This window comes from Podarcis cretensis, assembly GCF_951804945.1.
Source record: "Podarcis cretensis genome assembly, chromosome: 10".
Taxonomy (NCBI): Eukaryota; Metazoa; Chordata; class Lepidosauria; order Squamata; family Lacertidae; genus Podarcis; species Podarcis cretensis.
The window spans coordinates 69,618,450-69,637,421 of record NC_137179.1 but is presented as its reverse complement, the minus strand read 5'-3'; the positions used below and the strand labels follow the sequence as shown (position 1 = coordinate 69,637,421).

Sequence of the window (18,972 nt, the reverse complement as noted above, 5' to 3'; positions counted from 1 at the left end):
ACTTGACTTGACTGCCTGCCTCCAAGCACTGTGTTTTTTAAGGGCTCCCTTGCTCCTGCATTAACATACGGTGGTGCTGAGAACGTATTTGTGCAGTGCGGGCTGTGCCATATGGGGCTCAATTTTGGGAATCATCCAAAACTGGGCGAAGGGATATTGCGTTAGCAAAAACTGTGCTTTGGGGATGAGTGGGCTGTAATTTTAATGGTAGGTTTATTGTAGCTGTGAGAGACAGAATAACAACAGGAAAAACCCCAGAAACCCAGAAGATAAAAGTCAGAGATTCTGTCTCTCACAGCTACAATAAACCTACCATTAAAATGAAGGACTGGTCATTTCATTGTCAGAGGGCAAACGGGCAAATTGAGCAGGGGATCAAATACTTCTTTCCCTCATTGTACGCCTTTTGGGTGCAACTTTGAAGGTTTTTTCCTGTCTCAAATTTTTGTCGCTCGCAGATAAGAGTAGCCAGTATCTTGTGCGTGTTTGTGTATAGATGACGAAGTATTGTACAGCTTTATTGTGTCCATGTCACACATGGAGTCAGGAATCTGTGGTCCTCCAGATGTGCTTGAACTTAAGGATGAGGTGTGTTGGGCATCATATAACATCTGGAAGGCCATGGGTTTCCCAGCCCTGCTTTACGCTGCTGAATTGTTTCTCCGATATCCATCTGAATTGCAGGATGCTGCAGATAATTCAGAGCAGGCTGCAGGAAGAACACTCCCTCCAAGACATAATATTTAAAAGTGCTCTAAAAAGTGCCTCGACGGCACTGCCACCAAGGTAAACGTTTGCGGTTTGCAGTTCACAGTTCATCCTTTGCTTCAAGCATTTACTGTATGCAGAGGAATTAAAAATAATAATTATCGTATTTTTCGCTCTATAGGACACACGTTTTCCCTCCTAAAAAGCAAGGGGAAATGTGTGTGCGTCTTATGGAGCGAATGCAGGGGGGAGGCAGGTGGGAAAAGCCCCCAAGAGCTGCACACATGCTCCGTGCAGCTCTTGGGGGCTTTTCCCCAGGAGGGAGAAGGGACTGATTGGCCGCATCAGTCCCTTCTCCTACCTCCCAGAAAAGCCAGTGGAAGCCGCGCAGCCCCTTTTAAGAGTGTGCAGCTTCTGCGGGCTTCTGCAAAAGCCACGTGCTCTTTAAAGGGTACGCAGCTTTTGCTGGCTTTTCTACCAGGTGGGGGAATTCACCCATCTGGTAGAAAAGCCCGCAGGAGCCGCACACTCTTTAAAGAGCGCGCCGCTCTTGGGGGCTTTTTCCCGAGGAGGGACAAGGGACTGACTGGCCACGTCAGTCCCTTCTCCCTCCTCGTAGAAAAGCCCGCAGGAGCCATGCGCTCCTTAAAGGGTGCGCGGCTCCTGTGGGCCTTTGCAGGAGATGGGGGAATTCCCCCGCCTCCCACAAAAGCAGGGAGAAGTTCTGGGAGAAATGCACAGGCTGTGTGCAGAGCTCCCCAGAGCTTGGGGGGGGGGAATCATATTTTTTCCCTTGATTTCCCCCTCTGAAAACTAGGTGCGCCCATTGGTCACGTGCGCCCTATGGAGCAAAAAATACGGTATATACATGTGGTCGTCATACTGTAAAAGGTAAAGGTAAAGGTACCCCTGCCCGTACGGGCCAGTCTTGACAGACTCTGGGGTTGTGCGCCCATCTCACTTAAGAGGCCAGGGGCCAGCGCTGTCCGGAGACACTTCCGGGTCACGTGGCCAGCGTGACATCGCTGCTCTGGCCAGAGCCAGAGCCAGAGCCGCACACGGAAACGCCGTTTACCTTCCCGCTGGTAAGCGGTCCCTATTTATCTACTTGCACCCGGAGGTGCTTTCGAACTGCTAGGTTGGCAGGCGCTGGGACCGAGCAGCGGGAGCGCACCCCGCCGCAGGGATTCGAACCGCCGACCTTTCGATTGGCAAGCCCTAGGCACTGAGGCTTTAACCCACAGCGCCACCTGCGTCCCATGGTTGTCATACTGATCTGCAGGTTACTCACTTCTGTAGTACGCTTGCTCACCAGCAAGTTCCAGTGAAACTAATGGCTCTTAAATGCGTTTTTGAGGAACTTAAGGGGCAGGGAAAGGAAGCGATTGGACAGTTCTGACATGCATTCTGAGATAGCTCAGGCCTGCAAGGACATTCTTCCTGGATGTTGCCCTTGTTGGCACTGTATCTCTTTTTGCTTCTGAATTCAAGCATGCCCTTCCTTTTCTTCCTCTCATAGGCTGAAGTCAACACTGACTTCTGGGCTCCTGAGGAGCTCAAATTTTGGCTTCTTCTGCCGTTTGTTTGCCCAGTACTGCAAATAGCGTAACTGGTGACACAGAAATGCCCGCGGTGCGTGAAAAGTAATGTTATCCGTGGCTGTAACTCGTTTTCCTTCTTCCATCAGGGAGGACAAGTCATTGCAACCTCCAGATGCCTGCAGAATTCATGGGCAGCTGTATGTTAATAAAGTCGCAGGGAACTTTCACATAACTGTGGGCAAGTATGTTCATTTCATTTACTGAAAACACTATAAACCAACTCCTCCCTCCGTTATCGGCATGTTGGGGGCTTCTCTTTATGATGGACAGATCAGCAGTGAGATCATATGCATGTCTACCTTGAAACAAATTCATAGAATCATAGATTTTTAGACCTGGAAAGCTATGATTGTGTCCTTCCTCATCTTGCCCGGCCCCCTGCAATGCAAGAATCTTTTGGTGTACGTGGGGCTCAAACCCTGACCCTGAGGTGATTCCCATCCCCCTTTTTTATAACACTGCTTTTGATTTTTTAAAAAGCCCTTTGGGATTTTTCTCCTCTCAAGATTAGACATTTTGAATATCTACCTATGAACCCCTTGGGATGGGAGTCCAAAAACTGGTCCTGCTTGCGAAAACGTGGGCAAGGACTTCACTACAGGGCTCCCCCCACCCTCTAAAATTGGCTCAGTGGGGTCTGGAAAACCTCCAGAACAGTACGCTGCGGAGGGTGGATCATTCTGTTGGGCAAGCTGACAGAACGATTGCCAAAGTGCTATGCTGATTTCCTAACTTTCTGTTTAACCTTCCACCGAGGAATCTCAAGTCACATGCTTGTTTCCCACCGTGAATAATGTTCTTTTTCTCAGACCTTTAGCGTTAGGGTTGTATCCAGTGGTTGTGTTGGCAGAGGGCAGCTCAGGCAACTGATATAGTAATAATAATAATCATTAATATTTATACCTCGCCCATCTGGCTGGGTAGGTCCAGTCGTGACCGACTCTGGGATTGCGGCGCTCATCTCGCTTTATTGGCCGAGGGAGCCGGCGTACAGCTTCCGGGTCATGTGGCCAGCAGGACTAAGCCGCTTCTGGCGAACCAGAGCAGTGCATGAAAATGCCATTTACCTTCCCGCCAGAGCGGTACCTATTTATCTACTTGCACTTTGACGTGCTTTCGAACTGCTAGGTTGGCAGGAGCAGGGACTGAGCAACGGGAGCTCACCCCGTCGTGGGGATTCGAACCGCCGACCTTCTGATTGGCAAGTCCTAGGCTCTGTGGTTTAACCCACAGCGCCACCCGCGTCCCCTCTGGGCAGCTTACAGCGCATTAAAAATGGTAAAACATTAGTCATTAAAAATTTTCCCATACAGGGCTGCCTTCAGATGTCTTCTAAAAGTCAGATAGCTGTTTATTTCCTTGATGGGATCTCTCCTTCATCCCCTGTGCATGGTGTGGGCTGTACCATATGGGGCTCAAGTTTGCAAATCACTGAAAATTGGGCAAAGGGATATTGCATCAGCAAGAAGTCTGCTGGTGTAGCCCCATGCAACACAACCCTCCCTGCTTTGGGGATGGGTGGGCAGGGACATGACCCTCCACCCCCATCGTTCTGCCCGGACGCTGAGGTCCAGCCCTGAGGGCCTTCTGGCGGTTCCCTCACTGCAAGAAGCCAAGTTACAGGGAACCAGGCAGAGGGCCTTCTCAGTAGTGGCACCCGCCCTGTGGAATGCCCTCCCATCAGATGTCAAAGAGATAAACAACTACCTGACATTCAGAAGACATCTTAAGGCAGCCCTGTTCAGGGAAGTTTTTAATGTGTGACATCTTAGTGTATTTTTGTTCTTTGTGGAAGCTGCCCAGAGTGGCTGGGGAAACCCAGCCAGATGGGCGGGGTACAAATAAATTATTATTTATTATTTTGGTTGCTCACGATTCAGAGTAGCCAGTATGGAGTATGTCTACTAACAAGCCAGGCACAGTGAAGATTTCATTTACCAGATTCCTAAAATGCTTACGCCAAATTACACATATGGCACCTGGCAGCAGTTTTGCCATGCACTTTGAACGCTAGACAAAACTGCCTTGGCCCCAGAACATAGACTTATTTCATGGGCTTCACTGAGCAATGTTAGGTCTTTGGCTGCCTACTGCTCTTCTGTATACACCAGGGGGTAGTAATTCTCGCGATCTCCAGGTGTGCTGGTCTCCAAATGGCTGTGTCCCCTTGTAAGTGGTACTTTGCTCTGCCTATTGAAGTTTGCCCTTCTTATCGCATCCTTTTGATTCTGAAACTTTGTTCCCTCCCCCCTCTTTCTCTCTCTTTCCTTAGGGCAATTCCCCACCCAAGAGGCCACGCGCACTTGGCAGCCCTTGTGAGCCATGAATGTGAGTCCCTTTTGTGATCTTGCGTGAATAGATTGTTAGTTATGAGATGTTTGGGGCAAATATGTCTAGAAGAAAAACATTTTGAAATACTCCGTCTGCGATGTGGCACAAAGAGCTCTGCCTGCGTCTTTCGGACCAGTTCAGACGTACCGCTGACACCAGGTTTTGTTGGACAGACACAGTGGTACCTTGGTTCTCAAACCGAATCCGTTCTGGAAGTCTGTTCCAAAACCAAAGCGTTCCAAAACCAAGGCATGCTTTCCCATAGGAAGTAATGCAAAATGGATTAATCCGTTCCAGACTTTTGAAAACAACCCCTAAAACAGCAATTTAACATGAATTTTACTATCTAATGAGACCGTTGATCCATAGAATGAAAGCAATAAACAATGTACTGCAGTCACACAATCAATCAGTAGCTGAACTGGGTTCCACACAGTCACAGAAACAAAACAAAAAAGCCACAAAACAAAAAAGCCACAAAACAAAAAAGCCACGTACAACGCATTGCAGTAATCTAACCTTGAGGTTCCCAGAACATAGGCAACCGTAGTTAGTCTATCCCTGTCCAGATAGGGGCGTAGCTGGGCCACCAGCTGAAGCTGATGGAAGGCACTCTGGGCCACTGAGGCCACCTGAGCCTCGAGCGACAGCAAGGGATCCAGGAGAACCCCCAAGCTATGAACCTTCTCCTTCAGAGGAAGTGTAACCCCATCAAGAGCCGGCGATCTCTGACCCATCCGGTCTAGGGAACCACCCCCTAACAGCGCCTCAGTCCTATCTGGACTGAGCTTCAGTGTGTTGGCTCTCATCCACAGTTTCAGACTGAACTGAGCCATCTAATATTCTGAAACACAATGACTGCCGTTTTGTTTAGTCGTTCTTTATTTGACCATCCTGCTCACGGTAAGTCTGTGCCAAATCCTCTCTTTCCTTATAAGCAGTTTGATGTTAGTGTAAATATTTGCATCCATTTTTTGCATTCTGGAAGACTGCACACACTTGAGCTCTGTGTTTGTTTCTTTTATGAACGATCAATTCTTTATTGATTAAAAGATTTGCATGTCTATACAAACATTATGTACTATCTCTTAACAAGTAATAAAAAATTATAAAGAAAATAATAAAGAAGTAACAAAGATAAGAAACAAAGAAATCGAATTTTAAAAAAGAGAGACAACGTTATTTACATAGTAAAATACTCATTAGCATAATTCTTCCCATCCTTCTCATTATAATGTTTGAGATAACATTCTTTTTTACACAGGTTTACGTTGTATAATATCATTCCTTTTTGCTTTGTATACATTCCTTTGATCTTTTTCTTTACAAATATCACTCAATTTCTGCTGACATGAAGTTATTTGTACAATAGAGTTTTACATAATTCTTAAATAACATCCATTCTCTTGTTGTTTTTTGTTTCGATATTCCTCTAACTGATCGCGACAGTTTTGCTAATTGTAGATATTCTAACATGAGTATCTGCCAATCTGTAATCTCTGGGCGTGTTTCATTCTTCCAGTTCCTTTCTATAAGGGTTCTAGCTGCTGTTATACCATACATAAACATACATATATATGTATATATGAGCTCTGTGTTTTGACTTTGGGTCATCGCTTTGTGCGGGGCTGTGGGGGGTTTAAAGAAACCTTTTTAAAATACGCTTTTAAAAGGAAGTTAGAAGCCTTACTTGCTTGAAGTTAGCTGTTAGAAGTTGTTTAGCTTAGAGTGAAATTCTCAGGGACTGCATAACTTGAAACAGAACGGCTGCTATTGGGGGAAGCTAAGCAGCGCTGCTAACTCTGCGGCTTTTGTTCTGTTCTGTTTTTCAGCGTACAACTTCTCCCACAGGATAGATCACTTGTCTTTTGGGGAGCTCATCACGGGGGTTATCAATCCTTTAGATGGCACTGAAAAGATTGCATCAGATCGTAAGTGTCACTCACCTCACGGAAAAGTATCTTTCATGTTGTTCGATTTTTAGCAATGTCTTCTTACATTATTTATGTTCCCTGAATTCTTAGTAGAATGTGATTTTTTTTTGGGGGGGGCGGGTATTTTTCTCAATTGTATCGGCTGTAAACTGCCCTGAGTTGAAGCAATATCGAAAGGCAGTTTTAAAAAGTAAAAATAAAACATTCCGTTCAGCCTTACTTGACAGTTTTTATTTCCTACTGCATGCTTGATTTTCTTGCCTTTCTTTCAGTCGTTAAAAATGCATCTTCACTTAAACTTTTAACAGTGCACTTTTGATATGAAACCCCACCCCACCATCAAACCCCAGCTCAAAATAATCCTAATAGTTGTTGGTATTATTTATGAGGTTGTTGTTTTTTTATCCCATTCAAAGAAGAGGCTCTGGGCAGCCATAAAATTCAAATATTATAAAGACTAAAGTGTATTTACATTCTGGTTGAGCCTTTTACTGATTCAGAAGTATATTTTGTGTGTGCATGTGTGAAAGAGATACAAAAAAACCACACATATAAATTTATTTAGCAAATAACCCAATACTTTTAATCACGATGGGTTTAGGCCAGTGGTTCCTAACCTTTTTTTGGCCATGTCCCACCTAAACAAAAGGTAAAGGGACCCCTGACCATTAGGTCCAGTCGCAGACGACTCTGGGGTTTAGGCTCATCTCGCTTTATTGGCCGAGGGAGCCAGCGTACAGCTTCCGGGTCATGTGGCCAGCATGACTAAGCCACTTCTGGCGAACCAGAGCAGCGCACGGAAACGTTGTTTACCTTCCCGCTGGAGCGTTACCTATTTATTTACTTGCACTTTGACGTGCTTTCGAACTGCTAGGTTGGCAGGAGCAGGGACTGAACAACGGGAGCTCACCCCGTTGCGGGGATTCGAACCACCAACCTTCTGATCTGCAAATCCTGATGCCCCCTCCCCATGGCATATAATTCTTATTATTCAAAAAGTGAATGCCTATTCACGTGGAGGAAGCCTAAAAGGCTATTAACTTGGTCTAAACCAGCGGTTCTCAACCTGTGGGTCCCCAGATGTTGTTGGACTACAACTCCCATCATCCCTGAGCTCTGACCTTGCTAGGTAGGGGTGATGAGAGTTGTAGTTCAACAACATCTGGGGACCCACAGGTTGAGAAAGGCTGGTCTAAACGTTCTCGAATTGCCCCCCTTAAAAATTAAATTGCTCCCCTTTGGGGCGTGTGCCCCACATTGGGAACCACGGGTTAAGGTGGACTCAGTAGGGCTTCCAATAGGCCTCTGGTTTACCATTGTGAGAATAAGATGCTACGCAAGAAGAGCTCTCCTGGATCCAGCCAAAGGTCCATGATTTCCCAGAATCCTGTTCTCACAGTGGCCAACCAGCCCACAGGCACCACCCAACTTGAGATTTCCAGAATGGCACCCAGAGGCATCCAGGCTACATTGGCTTTCGGTCTAATCTAGCAGGGCTGCTTCCTTCCAACTCTATGATTCTGAAGATCTTCTGAGAATACAGAGCTGAGAGGGGCCGTCCCTGTATGTTGCAAACCACAGTATTGGGCTATGGTTCAAGCTGGTTGCCTTTTTTTTTTTTGCTTGTTTTTAAAACGCTGCGACCCACCTCGAATCACATTGGTGCCTGCAAGTCTGTGCCGACTGTTTCTTTCCCAAATAGGGAGTCTTGTTTCAATAGGTACCATTTTTTTGCCTTTTAGACAACCAGATGTTCCAGTACTTTATCACTGTTGTGCCAACGAAACTTCATACGTATAAAATCGCAGCGGAAACCCATCAGTTTTCAGTAACAGAAAGGGTAAGTCTGTGTGGGACGATAACTTGGGGAATGCCGGTGTAAGTTGTATACAAATCTTGCTCAAAAAATATGTATCAATAAAATCTCTCTCTCGTTATATTGTGACCTGATTTTCTTTTTCCAAAAATTCACAAATTCAAGCTCTCCCTAAAGCTTTAAATGCTATTGAAAGGTGGTAGTCAATACCCACTGAAATTAATGGAGCCAACTCAGTCATGTTTGTTAATTTTGGTGAGTCTTCTCTGAGCAAAACTGAGGCAAGAGACCATCTTGGCTGTTAGTCCTGGAAGACCTGCTCCCTGCTTTGCAGGCCTTTTCCTCCTGGCCTGGGAGGGTGGGGCCTGGACTGACTCCAACTACAAAAGCTGAGGCTGCTGAACAGACTTTTGGGCTGGGGTGTTATTTACTGATACTAATTTTTTTGTATCTTTATTCTAGATCTTACGTTCAATGTAGAAATTGTTCAATTTTGTTGTATGTTTTTCTCTGTTTTATTTATTAAAACAGCAAACAAATTATCATTGACAAATGCTGCATTTGTTACGCTTAAATTATGTAATTTTTGTGTGTGTTGTAAGCTGCCTTGAGCACAGTTTTAACTTTGGAAAGGAGGTGTGCAAATAAAATGAGCGATTGCTTGCCTGATTGGTGCCAACAAGGTTGGAGTTTTGCCACCCTCACTAAATAACATTTCATTTCAGTGCCACCTCACTGTTGCCAAGAAGATGCTCACAAGCTCTGTTTTCCTGTCTTGTACAAGCGAGATACACCGTCTTTGCTTGCGCACGATCTAAAGTTCCTAAATCGTGTCCGGCTTTCCCCCCTGTTGCTAGGAAAGAGTGATAAACCACGCGGCAGGCAGTCATGGAGTGTCCGGGATTTTCATGAAATACGACATCAGTTCCCTTATGGTGACGGTGACAGAAGAACACATGCCCTTTTGGCAGTTTTTAGTGAGGCTTTGTGGCATCATTGGAGGAATCTTTTCGACGACAGGTACGAGCTCAGATTATGTTGCAAGGGTTTCATGAAGTCTATCAAGGTCCCGTTTCCTCCTTTTGCTATTCAAACTGTTTCCCTCCCTCCACGGCATAAACAAGAGTAGGTTCTCCCTCTCTTCCCCCCTTTTTGTAATTTGTTCCCTAACTCTCACCCTGCTGACGACAGTGTCACTGCTTTTAAATCAGTGGTATTGGAGCGTTTCCACCCCCATCGTTCTGCCCGGACACTGAGGTCCAGCGCCGAGGGCCTTCTGGCGGTTCCCTCACTGCGAGAAGTGAGGTTACAGGGAACCAGGCAGAGGGCCTTCTCGGTGGTGGCACCTGCCCTGTGGAACGTCCTCCCACCAGATGTCAAAGAGAAAACCAACTACCAGACTTTTAGAAGACATCTGAAGGCAGCCCTGTTTAGGGAAGCTTTTAATGTTTAATAGGCTACAGTGGTACCTCGGGTTACATATGTTTCAGGTTACACACTCCGCTAACCCAGAAATAGTGCTTCAGGTTAAGAACTTTGCTTCAGGATAAGAACAGAAATCGGGCCCGGTGGCGTGGCAGCAACAGGGCAGGCCCCATTAGCTAAAATGGTGCTTCAGGTTAAGAACAATTTCAGGTTAAGAATGGACCTCCGGAACAAATTAAGTACTTAACCCTAGGTACCGCTTTATTGTATTTTAATTTTCTGTTGGAAGCCGCCCAGATTGGCTGGGGAAACCCAGCCAGATGGGCGGGGTACAAATCATCATCATCATCATCATCATCATCACATGGGAGAACATCCACACACTCAACCACGGGAGAATTTCAGAACTCTCACATGCTGCATTTTCAGGTGTACATGTTTTAAATGTGTACCTGAAATTCAGCTGCGGCCCTCCAGATATCGTCAGATTCCCAACTCCATCAGCCTAAACCTAAATCAGCTTAGGTTTATCCAGTGGCCCAGGATGATGGGAGTTGTAGTTTAGCAACATCTGAAGGGTCACAGGTCATAGAGTGTGAATGTGGTGAGAGCCTCTTCCTTTAAATTCCGGGGAGTTTACCTTAGTGAAGACCTCACTTGGAAAAACAGTATCACTCAGGTGGTTAGGAAGGCCCAACAGAGACTCCATTTTCTTAGGGTCTTGCGAAAGAACAATGTTAAACAACAATTGATGACCTCCTTCTACCGGTCCACAATAGAAAGTGTCCTCTCATATTGTATCACAGTGTGGTACGTTGGCTCAACAGCCACGGACAGAAAGTCTTTACAGAGGGTGGTGAACACAGCACATGATATCCTGGACTGTCCCCTGAGCCCGCTAGATGACATGGCAAGGGATCATTGCCTTAGGAGAGCGAGAAAAATTATCAGGGACGATTCACACCCCGGCCAGCACCTCTTTAATCTTCTGCCCTCGGGCAGGAGATATAGAAGCATAATCAGTCGTACAAACAGGCTAAAAAACAGTTTCTATCCGTGGGCTGTTAGGCTGCTGAACGGAAAATAATATAGTGCAACTGACTTTTGGGGTTGGTGTGCTGTGCGACAAGCACACAGAGTGCAATGAGATTGAGTGTTTGTGGGGCGGGAGGGAAGCTCGGTTAATTTCATTGTACACAGGTTGTACATTGACAATAAAAGTATTATTGTTGTTATTATGTTTGCCAAATGGTACCTTAACACGAGGCGTGCCTGTCAGGATGGGTTTCCATTCCCTGTTGTGTGTGTAGCCGGTAGTTGAACGTACAAAATGGTTCTCATTTTATGACTGATTGCAAAGCTACGTGAATAATGAAAGAGCAGCATTTCCACACGTCCAAATTGTTCTCCCTTTTGCAGGAATTTTACACGGCATTGGGGGATTCATAGTGGAAATCATCTGCTGTCGTTTCAGACTGGGCTCTCATAAATCTACATCTGTAAGTGTATTCTGAGGAACGGCTCTCAGTGCTTAAATATGTGTTTTGCATGCAAAAGAATTAAAAATAATAGTAATAGATGGTGACTGAGAATAATAGAACACAGACTTGCCATTACTGGTAGCCCAGTGGAATTAAAAGTCAATGGGGACGTGATCCAGACCATTATAAACTACTTTCAACTCAGACAGGCTACAAAGTGCCTCAAGGAAGCCAGATTATTCAGCTGTTTGTGTATGCTTATTGAGTGTACTTCCGCTTCCAATATTTCATTTTATAAAGCCACTGGGAATGCTAGCCTAGACCAAGGAGTAAGAAAAACAGAGATTACTTCTAAAGGAAGATTTTAGAGCAGGCAATAATAGTAGCCCTGGGATGGAGATTGGCAATTCTGCAGAGCAATAACACCCCTCATTATTTGAAGTATTGCCCAGCCAGCTCTGTCAAAAGAGGCTGATCTCCAAAAATCTCCCATGAAGCTGTATTCTGTTCAGTTCTTCTCATCATACTCCCCCCTTGGTCAATAATAATAATAATAATTTTTATACCCTGTCCATCTGGCTGGGTTTCGCCAGCCACTCTGGGCGGCTCCCAATCAAATATTAAAAACACAATGCAGCATTAAACATTAAAAACTTCCCTAAACAGGGAATTTTAATTGCCGCTATGATGCTTTTGAATTATGGTGCTGGAGGAGACTCTTGAGAGTCCCATGGACTGCAAGAAGATCAAACCTCTCCATTCTGAAGGAAATCAGCCCTGAGTGCTCACTGGAAGGACAGATCCTGAAGCTGAGGCTCCAGTACTTTGGCCACCTCATGAGAAAAGAAGACTCCCTGGAAAAGACCCTGATGTTGGGAAAGATGGAGGGCACAAGGAGAAGGGGACGACAGAGGACCAGATGGTTGGACAGTGTTCTCGAAGCTACCAGCATGAGTTTGACCAAACTGCGGGAGGCAGTGGAAGACAGGAGTGCCTGGTGTGCTCTGGTCCATGGGGTCACAAAGAGTCGGACACAACTAAACGACTAAACAACAACAACAGCAACATCCTCTAGATCTGGCAAAAGGAACCAATAGAGAGAATAATAACTCCTCTCTACCAGAAAGGAAGATCCAGGGATACACTTGCTCTTCGAGTTGTGAAACTCGCACAATCTGGTTTTGATGTTTCCCGATCTGCTACCCAACACTCTTTCTTTGGAACAATCATTGGTACCAACTTGGGGGGGGGCACTCACATATATTGTTGGTTCATGGGTACTTTATGACCCATGGGCTCTAGGGAAGGCAGATTATCCCTATGCTGAGCCCAATGAAATGAAAAATTGGACAAAATGTTCTTTGGATCTGAAATAGGGTTTCAGAATCTCAGATGAGCTAGATTGCATCCGGAACAGAATTCCAAGAGCTGGAATGAGGACCTCCAGATTTACAAAGATCTGGTATTTGCAGCTGGAAAGGGAGTCTTTTGTCTGGTCCATAAAGATTTTCCAGCAAATATTTAATTATTGGCTAAAAACTTGGGGCACAGTTGAATTTTAGTCCACTGAGAGAACAATCCTGGCATCAAAATATGAAGTTTACTCCGGAAACTTGGCTATTCAGAGAACTTCTCAAAAAAATAAATAAATTATTTTTCAGATTTAAAAAAATTACAAACAATTATCAAACAACCAACATAGAAAGGGAATTCCAAAGAATCTCCTCAGCTTCCCTCCTCCCCTTTGAGGGTCCTTATATTAACCTTTTCCTCCTGCATCTTGTCTATTAATCCAAATCTATTAAAACTCCATTATACCCCAAATTCAACATAAAGCTGCAAGTGTTATTCCAATCCTACTAATAATTTTAATTGTTTACAGTGGTTTTTAAGGTAAATTATATATTTCCCCCATTCCTGATTAAAATTTTGATCTTCCTGATTTCTGATTCTTCCGGTCATTTTTGCCATTTCGGCATAGTCCATCAACTTTTATCTACCATTCTTTCTCTGGTCAGGACTCCGTCTTCTTTCCATCTCTGGGTCAATAACATCTGAGCGGCAGTGGCTGTGTACATAAATAGTCTTTTCTGATCTGTTGGAATTTTGGCACCTAGAATTCACGAAAGAAAAGCTTCAGAGAACTCCCCCCCCCCCCGAATTTTTTAAATTTATTTTTACAATTCTTTTTTGAAGTGTGTTGAAGTTTTTGTGGGAATGTTTAGGGATGCAGGAGAGGATATACTGTTTGATTATAGCCAACTTGTGTAAACAAGTTCAAAATGTAGCAGAGTAACATCCCCCTTTTTAAACTCACAGCGGATGTGTTTGCTCAGGCTCGCTAAAGCCTCTATAATAATTGTTCTGGTATTTTCCCCTTATTCTCTCATAAAGGATGAGACACAACACAGTCTTCTATAAAAGTATAAAAAGAGTTTACTCACATTCTGTTCACAATCAGATCCCAGAAGGCAGACTTAGCTTAGAAAAGTAACATACCAGTACCTGGAAACTATCCCATAAAGAGACAGTCCCTTTGTCCTCTCTTGGCTTGAAGCCAAGAGAGCATCTTTGGCTAAGCAGATATTGCTTCTTCGATGAAAGTAGTCACAGAGAAAGAAGGATGCTAGATCATAAATAACTGCCCACCACTGAATTAGATCTGATTTTGACGATAAGTGAGATTAAGGAAAATACAAATTTTTTGGAGAATTGTTAGATTTTATTTAAATGAGCGGAGATAAGATTGTAAACAAGTGGGTAATTTGCTTGGAAATTTTTTTTTTTTTTTTGTAACGATGTAAGTGGGAGCGGGAGACGTGGGGGAGTCCAAAGAAGTGATGAAATTATGTTATAATATAAGTAATGTTGTTTATTATTTATGCATTTGTATTCAAAAAACTTTAATAAATATGTATTAAAAAAGAAGAAGAAAGTAGTCACAGAGAGATGGCTGCCCTGCCCTGTGCTTTTGTCATTACCTGCACAGGTGAGACCACGCCCACCTCTAGTCACATGCAGAGGAAGTCTGTCCCAGCCCAGAAGGAAACAGGAAATTTACCTTCTGGCTGGACAAACATGCCTCCCCATGTGTAAACATATTCACTCTAGGAATGTTGTACTTGACTGCTCTTGTGTTTCACACCCCACAGTTTTATTACAACCGGGTGGTCTATAAATCCTGTGACATAAATACAGAAAATCCCCCACGCCTCAGTTCACTGCCTGCTGCTGAGAGTGAGGGATTGATGCAACACTGGGCCAAGCAGATGTTCGCACCAGTGTGCCCAACCCGAGTTCTCCACTGCCTTTATGGGGTTTATTTGGGGGAAAATATTAGGCGGATGTGAGGAAGCGGGCAGCAGTAAATGAAAAACAGATAGAATGAATAAAGTGACATTTTTTTCTTCTTCGCTTTCTCCTTTGTAGGTCCCAGTCCAAGATGGCCACCTAAACAACCACGTACCTCTGGTGACAGAAGACGCTATGCAGTAGCACCTCCTTCAGAAACTCTCTCCCTTTCTTTCTGCCTGACGCAGAAGACATTTTTATAACTAAACATTGTGCAATATGTTAAGACAGCGCTAATGGGCAGCAGAAATAATCAAGCCTTTGAAAAGGGAAAAAAAGGAAAAAGCAACCAACCAACCATATCTGTGTGACTTGTCTATCCTCTTAAGAATTCAGAAAGAGGCCATGGAATCTTCCGGAATGAGCAAGACTGTGGATGTGTCTGTAGTTCACAGCAGGACTCGACTCTTCCACATAAACAGAATTTGGGCCTTGAAATATCAACGTACAGCACTCTAGATTCCAGGTTTTGCCTATTTCTGACCAAAACTATGCGCAGACGTGTGAAATGTGTATTTTTCAATATACAGTGTAGCAGGATAATTAACAGAACTTGCTTCAGAATTGAAGTTTCATTATGGGTTGTTTTTAAAAAAAAGAAAACAGCAGCAGCAGCAGCAGGTAACATAAGATGTATTTTAAGTGCTATATTTGGAATATGGAAATCAAACACATGAAAGGAAGCAAATTGAAACACACTACCGAGAGTGGGTGCAGTTTTTTAAATGGGGCGGCTCTCACTTGAAACAAACGGTGTTGGGAAAACAACCCCCTCGCTTCTAGAGGGAAAATATATAAGACAGAAAATCATGCTGCCTCGTCATAATTTCATAGGTTGTCTCGAAGAACGGGGGCTTCATTTTGCTGGGGCCCGTGGAGGGGCGAATGCAAAAGGAGCTGATGTGGGTTATTCGAATCTGGGAAATTTCTGGAGATTGGGGGCATGTTTAAAGCATTTCACATGCCTGCACGCTAGATGCAAGTTCTCCTGAATGTACAGACGTTTATAAGTGTTCAACGTAATTACAGAAAAGATCAGAATGGAGCCTGCTCGGAAAAACAGATGCATTTAGGCATACTGAATGCTTGACAGTTGCAGTCCCAGTAAATTCAATGGGGTTTATTCCCAGCATAAATGTTGCTAGGTTGTGATCCTGTGACCTGAGATCAGTGCATATACCTGCATTGAACTTAAGAGATGGATATGATTAGTTCTCATTCAGCGCCCCAGAACATATCTAGCAAACTTCAGCTGGCTAATATCTATTTCCCAAAGACTAATTTGAAGAACTTGATGAAGAAAGGAAAGGTGGAACGCTCTCAAAAGCATCCCTTGCATTGCAGAAATTAGGATATAAATTTAATGTGCAATGCTTGGTGCTACTTGAATATCAATGAGACCAAAGGGCTTATCTTCCATATTAGATGGACAGGCCAAAGTGGAAAGACCAGTCAGAGTTTTGATGTAAAAATTGGGGTTTGGCTTTTGCTGCTGAACTCTCCAATGGGACTCGTTTCCCCTTAGTCCATGACTGGTCAGAGAAGAATGGATGGAGGCAGGATCCAGTGGAGAGCAAGGCAGATATTAATTTTTCTCTTGAAACAGAGTTCCCTCCCCACCTTCCAAGGAGGGGAGAGACCCTGAACTAAAGTGTGCTGGAACCTTTAAAGACTTTTGACATTAGCCAAAGACCACCCCAAAATCATCATACATAAACCATGGGTGTCTGCAGCAGAAATCCTGTCTTCCAGGATACCTGATAATGGTCTCTGGTTGCATTACCTGGCAGCCTGGCCATTCTTTTGTGATGGTTAATACTTTAGTTCCTGAATCCAGGTCCCAGGCTCACCCTATTCATACACAAAGACAGGATTTGTAAGCAAAAAGACAATGGGAAGCCTTTTTCCATTTGCCTCCCTTGCTGCAGAGGAATATTTGAGGTCATTGGGAGAGTCAAAATGGCTTCAGGATTGCTCTCCTGTACTAATTCAGACACATGTTTTTTTATTTAGATATGTGTGTATTTATGAATATTTTTTCTATATTTGAGACCTTAAAATTGAGTTAGATGCTCAAGGATAAGGAAAATCAGATAGCACTGAATATGATGGTAACTATTGAAAGCCTTTTTCCACGACAGTACTACTCTCGGGAACTCCAAGCAGATAGCCAAAGACTGGGGTACGTGGGGTATGTGTGTGTTTCTCATCCCAATTTTCAAACCACATGGGAAATTGCATTCAGACAGCTGCTGGGTAGAATGCTGCCTTGCAGACACCATTTTCAATGGGTTTGATGCCGAGGTGAAAAAACGTGAAGAAGTCCTGAGTGATGGAAAAGTGTCTAGTGTTTATTGAAGTAGATGTTGCTTAACAATGTGGCTAAGATGGTCTTTGAGCTGGGAAAGTTGGGTTGTCGCTACCCCCAACCATAACTTCGCTAAAACTGGTCTATCTTCCCAAGTTTGCCCATCTGTAAAACGGGAATAAAACTGACCGACCTGCCGGCTCCTCGTGAAGATGAAGGTGATAAGGATTTAATAGTGTGTCGAAAGTATTATAAAATGATAACCACATTCTCAGAATGACATTTTATGAACAAAGGATGGAACATGCCCTACGTTTGCCTGAGAAATGACCACCTGAAATAGCCTCCTGGTTGCAATTGATTCCTCTTTGCTTGGAATTACGGCTGTCTTCTCTTTTTATCTGTTTTGTGAAGCCATGGTGTAGAGCGGGCTTTCCCCAACCTGAGTCTCCAGCTGCTTTTGGAATACAACTCCCATCATTCCTTGCTAGCAGGACCAGTGGTCAGGAATGATGGGAACTGTAGTCCAAAAACAGCTGGAGACCGACATTTGGGAAACCCTGGTGTAGAGATTGGCAGGAACACTCTGATCCATGGGAAGAACAACACCGTTGAAGCCATTGAGAAGCCTGTTTTTGGCATCATTGCTATGTCATTACACCTGCTCTTGTCCGTGGGAATAAGGTATCGTCATGTTGAACGACTTTCTGAAGAAATAAAAAAATTCCTTCCAGTAGCACCTTAAAGACCAACTAGGTTAGTACTTGGTATGAGCTTTCGTGTGCATGCACACAAAAGCTCATACCAAGTACTAACCTAGTTGGTCTTTAAGGTGCTACTGGAAGGAATTTTTTTATTTTGTTTTGACTATGGCAGACCAACACGGCTACCTATCTGTAACTGGGACTTTCTGAAGGTTGCCTATAGTGAGTTCATGGATGCTGAACCTGTGGTCCTCCGGGGGTTGCTGTTGGACTTTGGCTTCCTTCGGCCCCAGCCAGTAAAGCCAGTGTCCAGGGTTGATGCCAGCTAGGAGACCAGCTACACCTGGTCTCACACAGGTAGCACACACAGGTTCAGAGGTTCTTAACCCATTCTTACATAAATGCATGTAACAGACACTCTGCTTATAAGCAGAAGAGAGCAGACCAGCTGTGTTGGCAGCAGTATAATGTATTTTATATACAGGTAAAGGGACCCCTGACCATTAGGTCCAGTCGTGACCGACTATGGGGTTGCGGTGCTCATCTTGCTTTACTGGCCGAGGGAGCCGGCGTACAGCTTCCTGGTCATGTGGCCAACATGACTAAGCCGCTTCTGGCAAACCAGAGCAGCGCACGGAAACGCCGTTTACCTTCCCGCCAGAGTGGTACCTATTTATCTACTTGCACTTTGACGTGTTTTCAAACTGCTAGGTTGGCAGGAGCAGGGACCGAGCAATGGGAGCTCAGCCCATCACGGGGATTTGAACCGCCGACCTTCTGATCAGCAAGTCCTAGGCTCTATATTGGCAGTCAAAAGGAGAAAGGCATCGTCTGGAGCAGGTGTCATAGAGCAAGTCATAAAGTGATCTCATACGCAAGTGTAGAACTGTAGACATCTTTGGACTGTGGTCAATTTCAATGGGCAATATCCAACCAATCTGGTCAGCGTGAGGATTTCTGCTTGTGCAGTGGAGCCCCACCCCCATGAACCAACCCCCTTAATCTGTTACGGGGTTTTCCCTCCCCACCCCGAGAAAGCAGATTTTTGTTTATGTAAATCCCTGTACTGATGGAACAAGTTAGTTAGATACAGCCTGTAGTTCTCCTCTGAGTATGACTTAATTTGAAAGTTGCCCATCACCATGCAGCCTTAATCTCCCCCCTCCCCCCAAATATTCTAACAACACCGGTAATGGTCGGAATTACAGAAGTGCTATGGAGCAAATACAGGTTATATAGGGTGACTTACTCCACTGACCTTCAGCATAGTTAAAGAGTTTTCTTGATGGCTGCAAGGAACAAGCGTGCGAAAT

The 18,972-nt window shown here is 44.4% G+C and overlaps 1 protein-coding gene across 1 annotated transcript in view; it reads left to right on the top strand.

Annotated features, from left to right (window-relative positions):
- Positions 1 to 15,211, top strand: part of ERGIC2 (ERGIC and golgi 2) — a 36,052-nt gene extending 20,841 nt beyond the window's left edge. Inside the window, exons 8-15 of the mRNA XM_079993902.1 lie at positions 685 to 786; positions 2,396 to 2,491; positions 4,582 to 4,637; positions 6,473 to 6,571; positions 8,317 to 8,414; positions 9,248 to 9,410; positions 11,235 to 11,314; positions 14,726 to 15,211. Of these exons, the coding sequence (XP_079850028.1) occupies positions 685 to 786; positions 2,396 to 2,491; positions 4,582 to 4,637; positions 6,473 to 6,571; positions 8,317 to 8,414; positions 9,248 to 9,410; positions 11,235 to 11,314; positions 14,726 to 14,791 (760 nt within the window). The 3' untranslated portion in view covers positions 14,792 to 15,211. The remainder of the gene's footprint in view (positions 1 to 684; positions 787 to 2,395; positions 2,492 to 4,581; positions 4,638 to 6,472; positions 6,572 to 8,316; positions 8,415 to 9,247; positions 9,411 to 11,234; positions 11,315 to 14,725) is intronic.
- Positions 15,212 to 18,972: the final 3,761 nt, after the last annotated feature.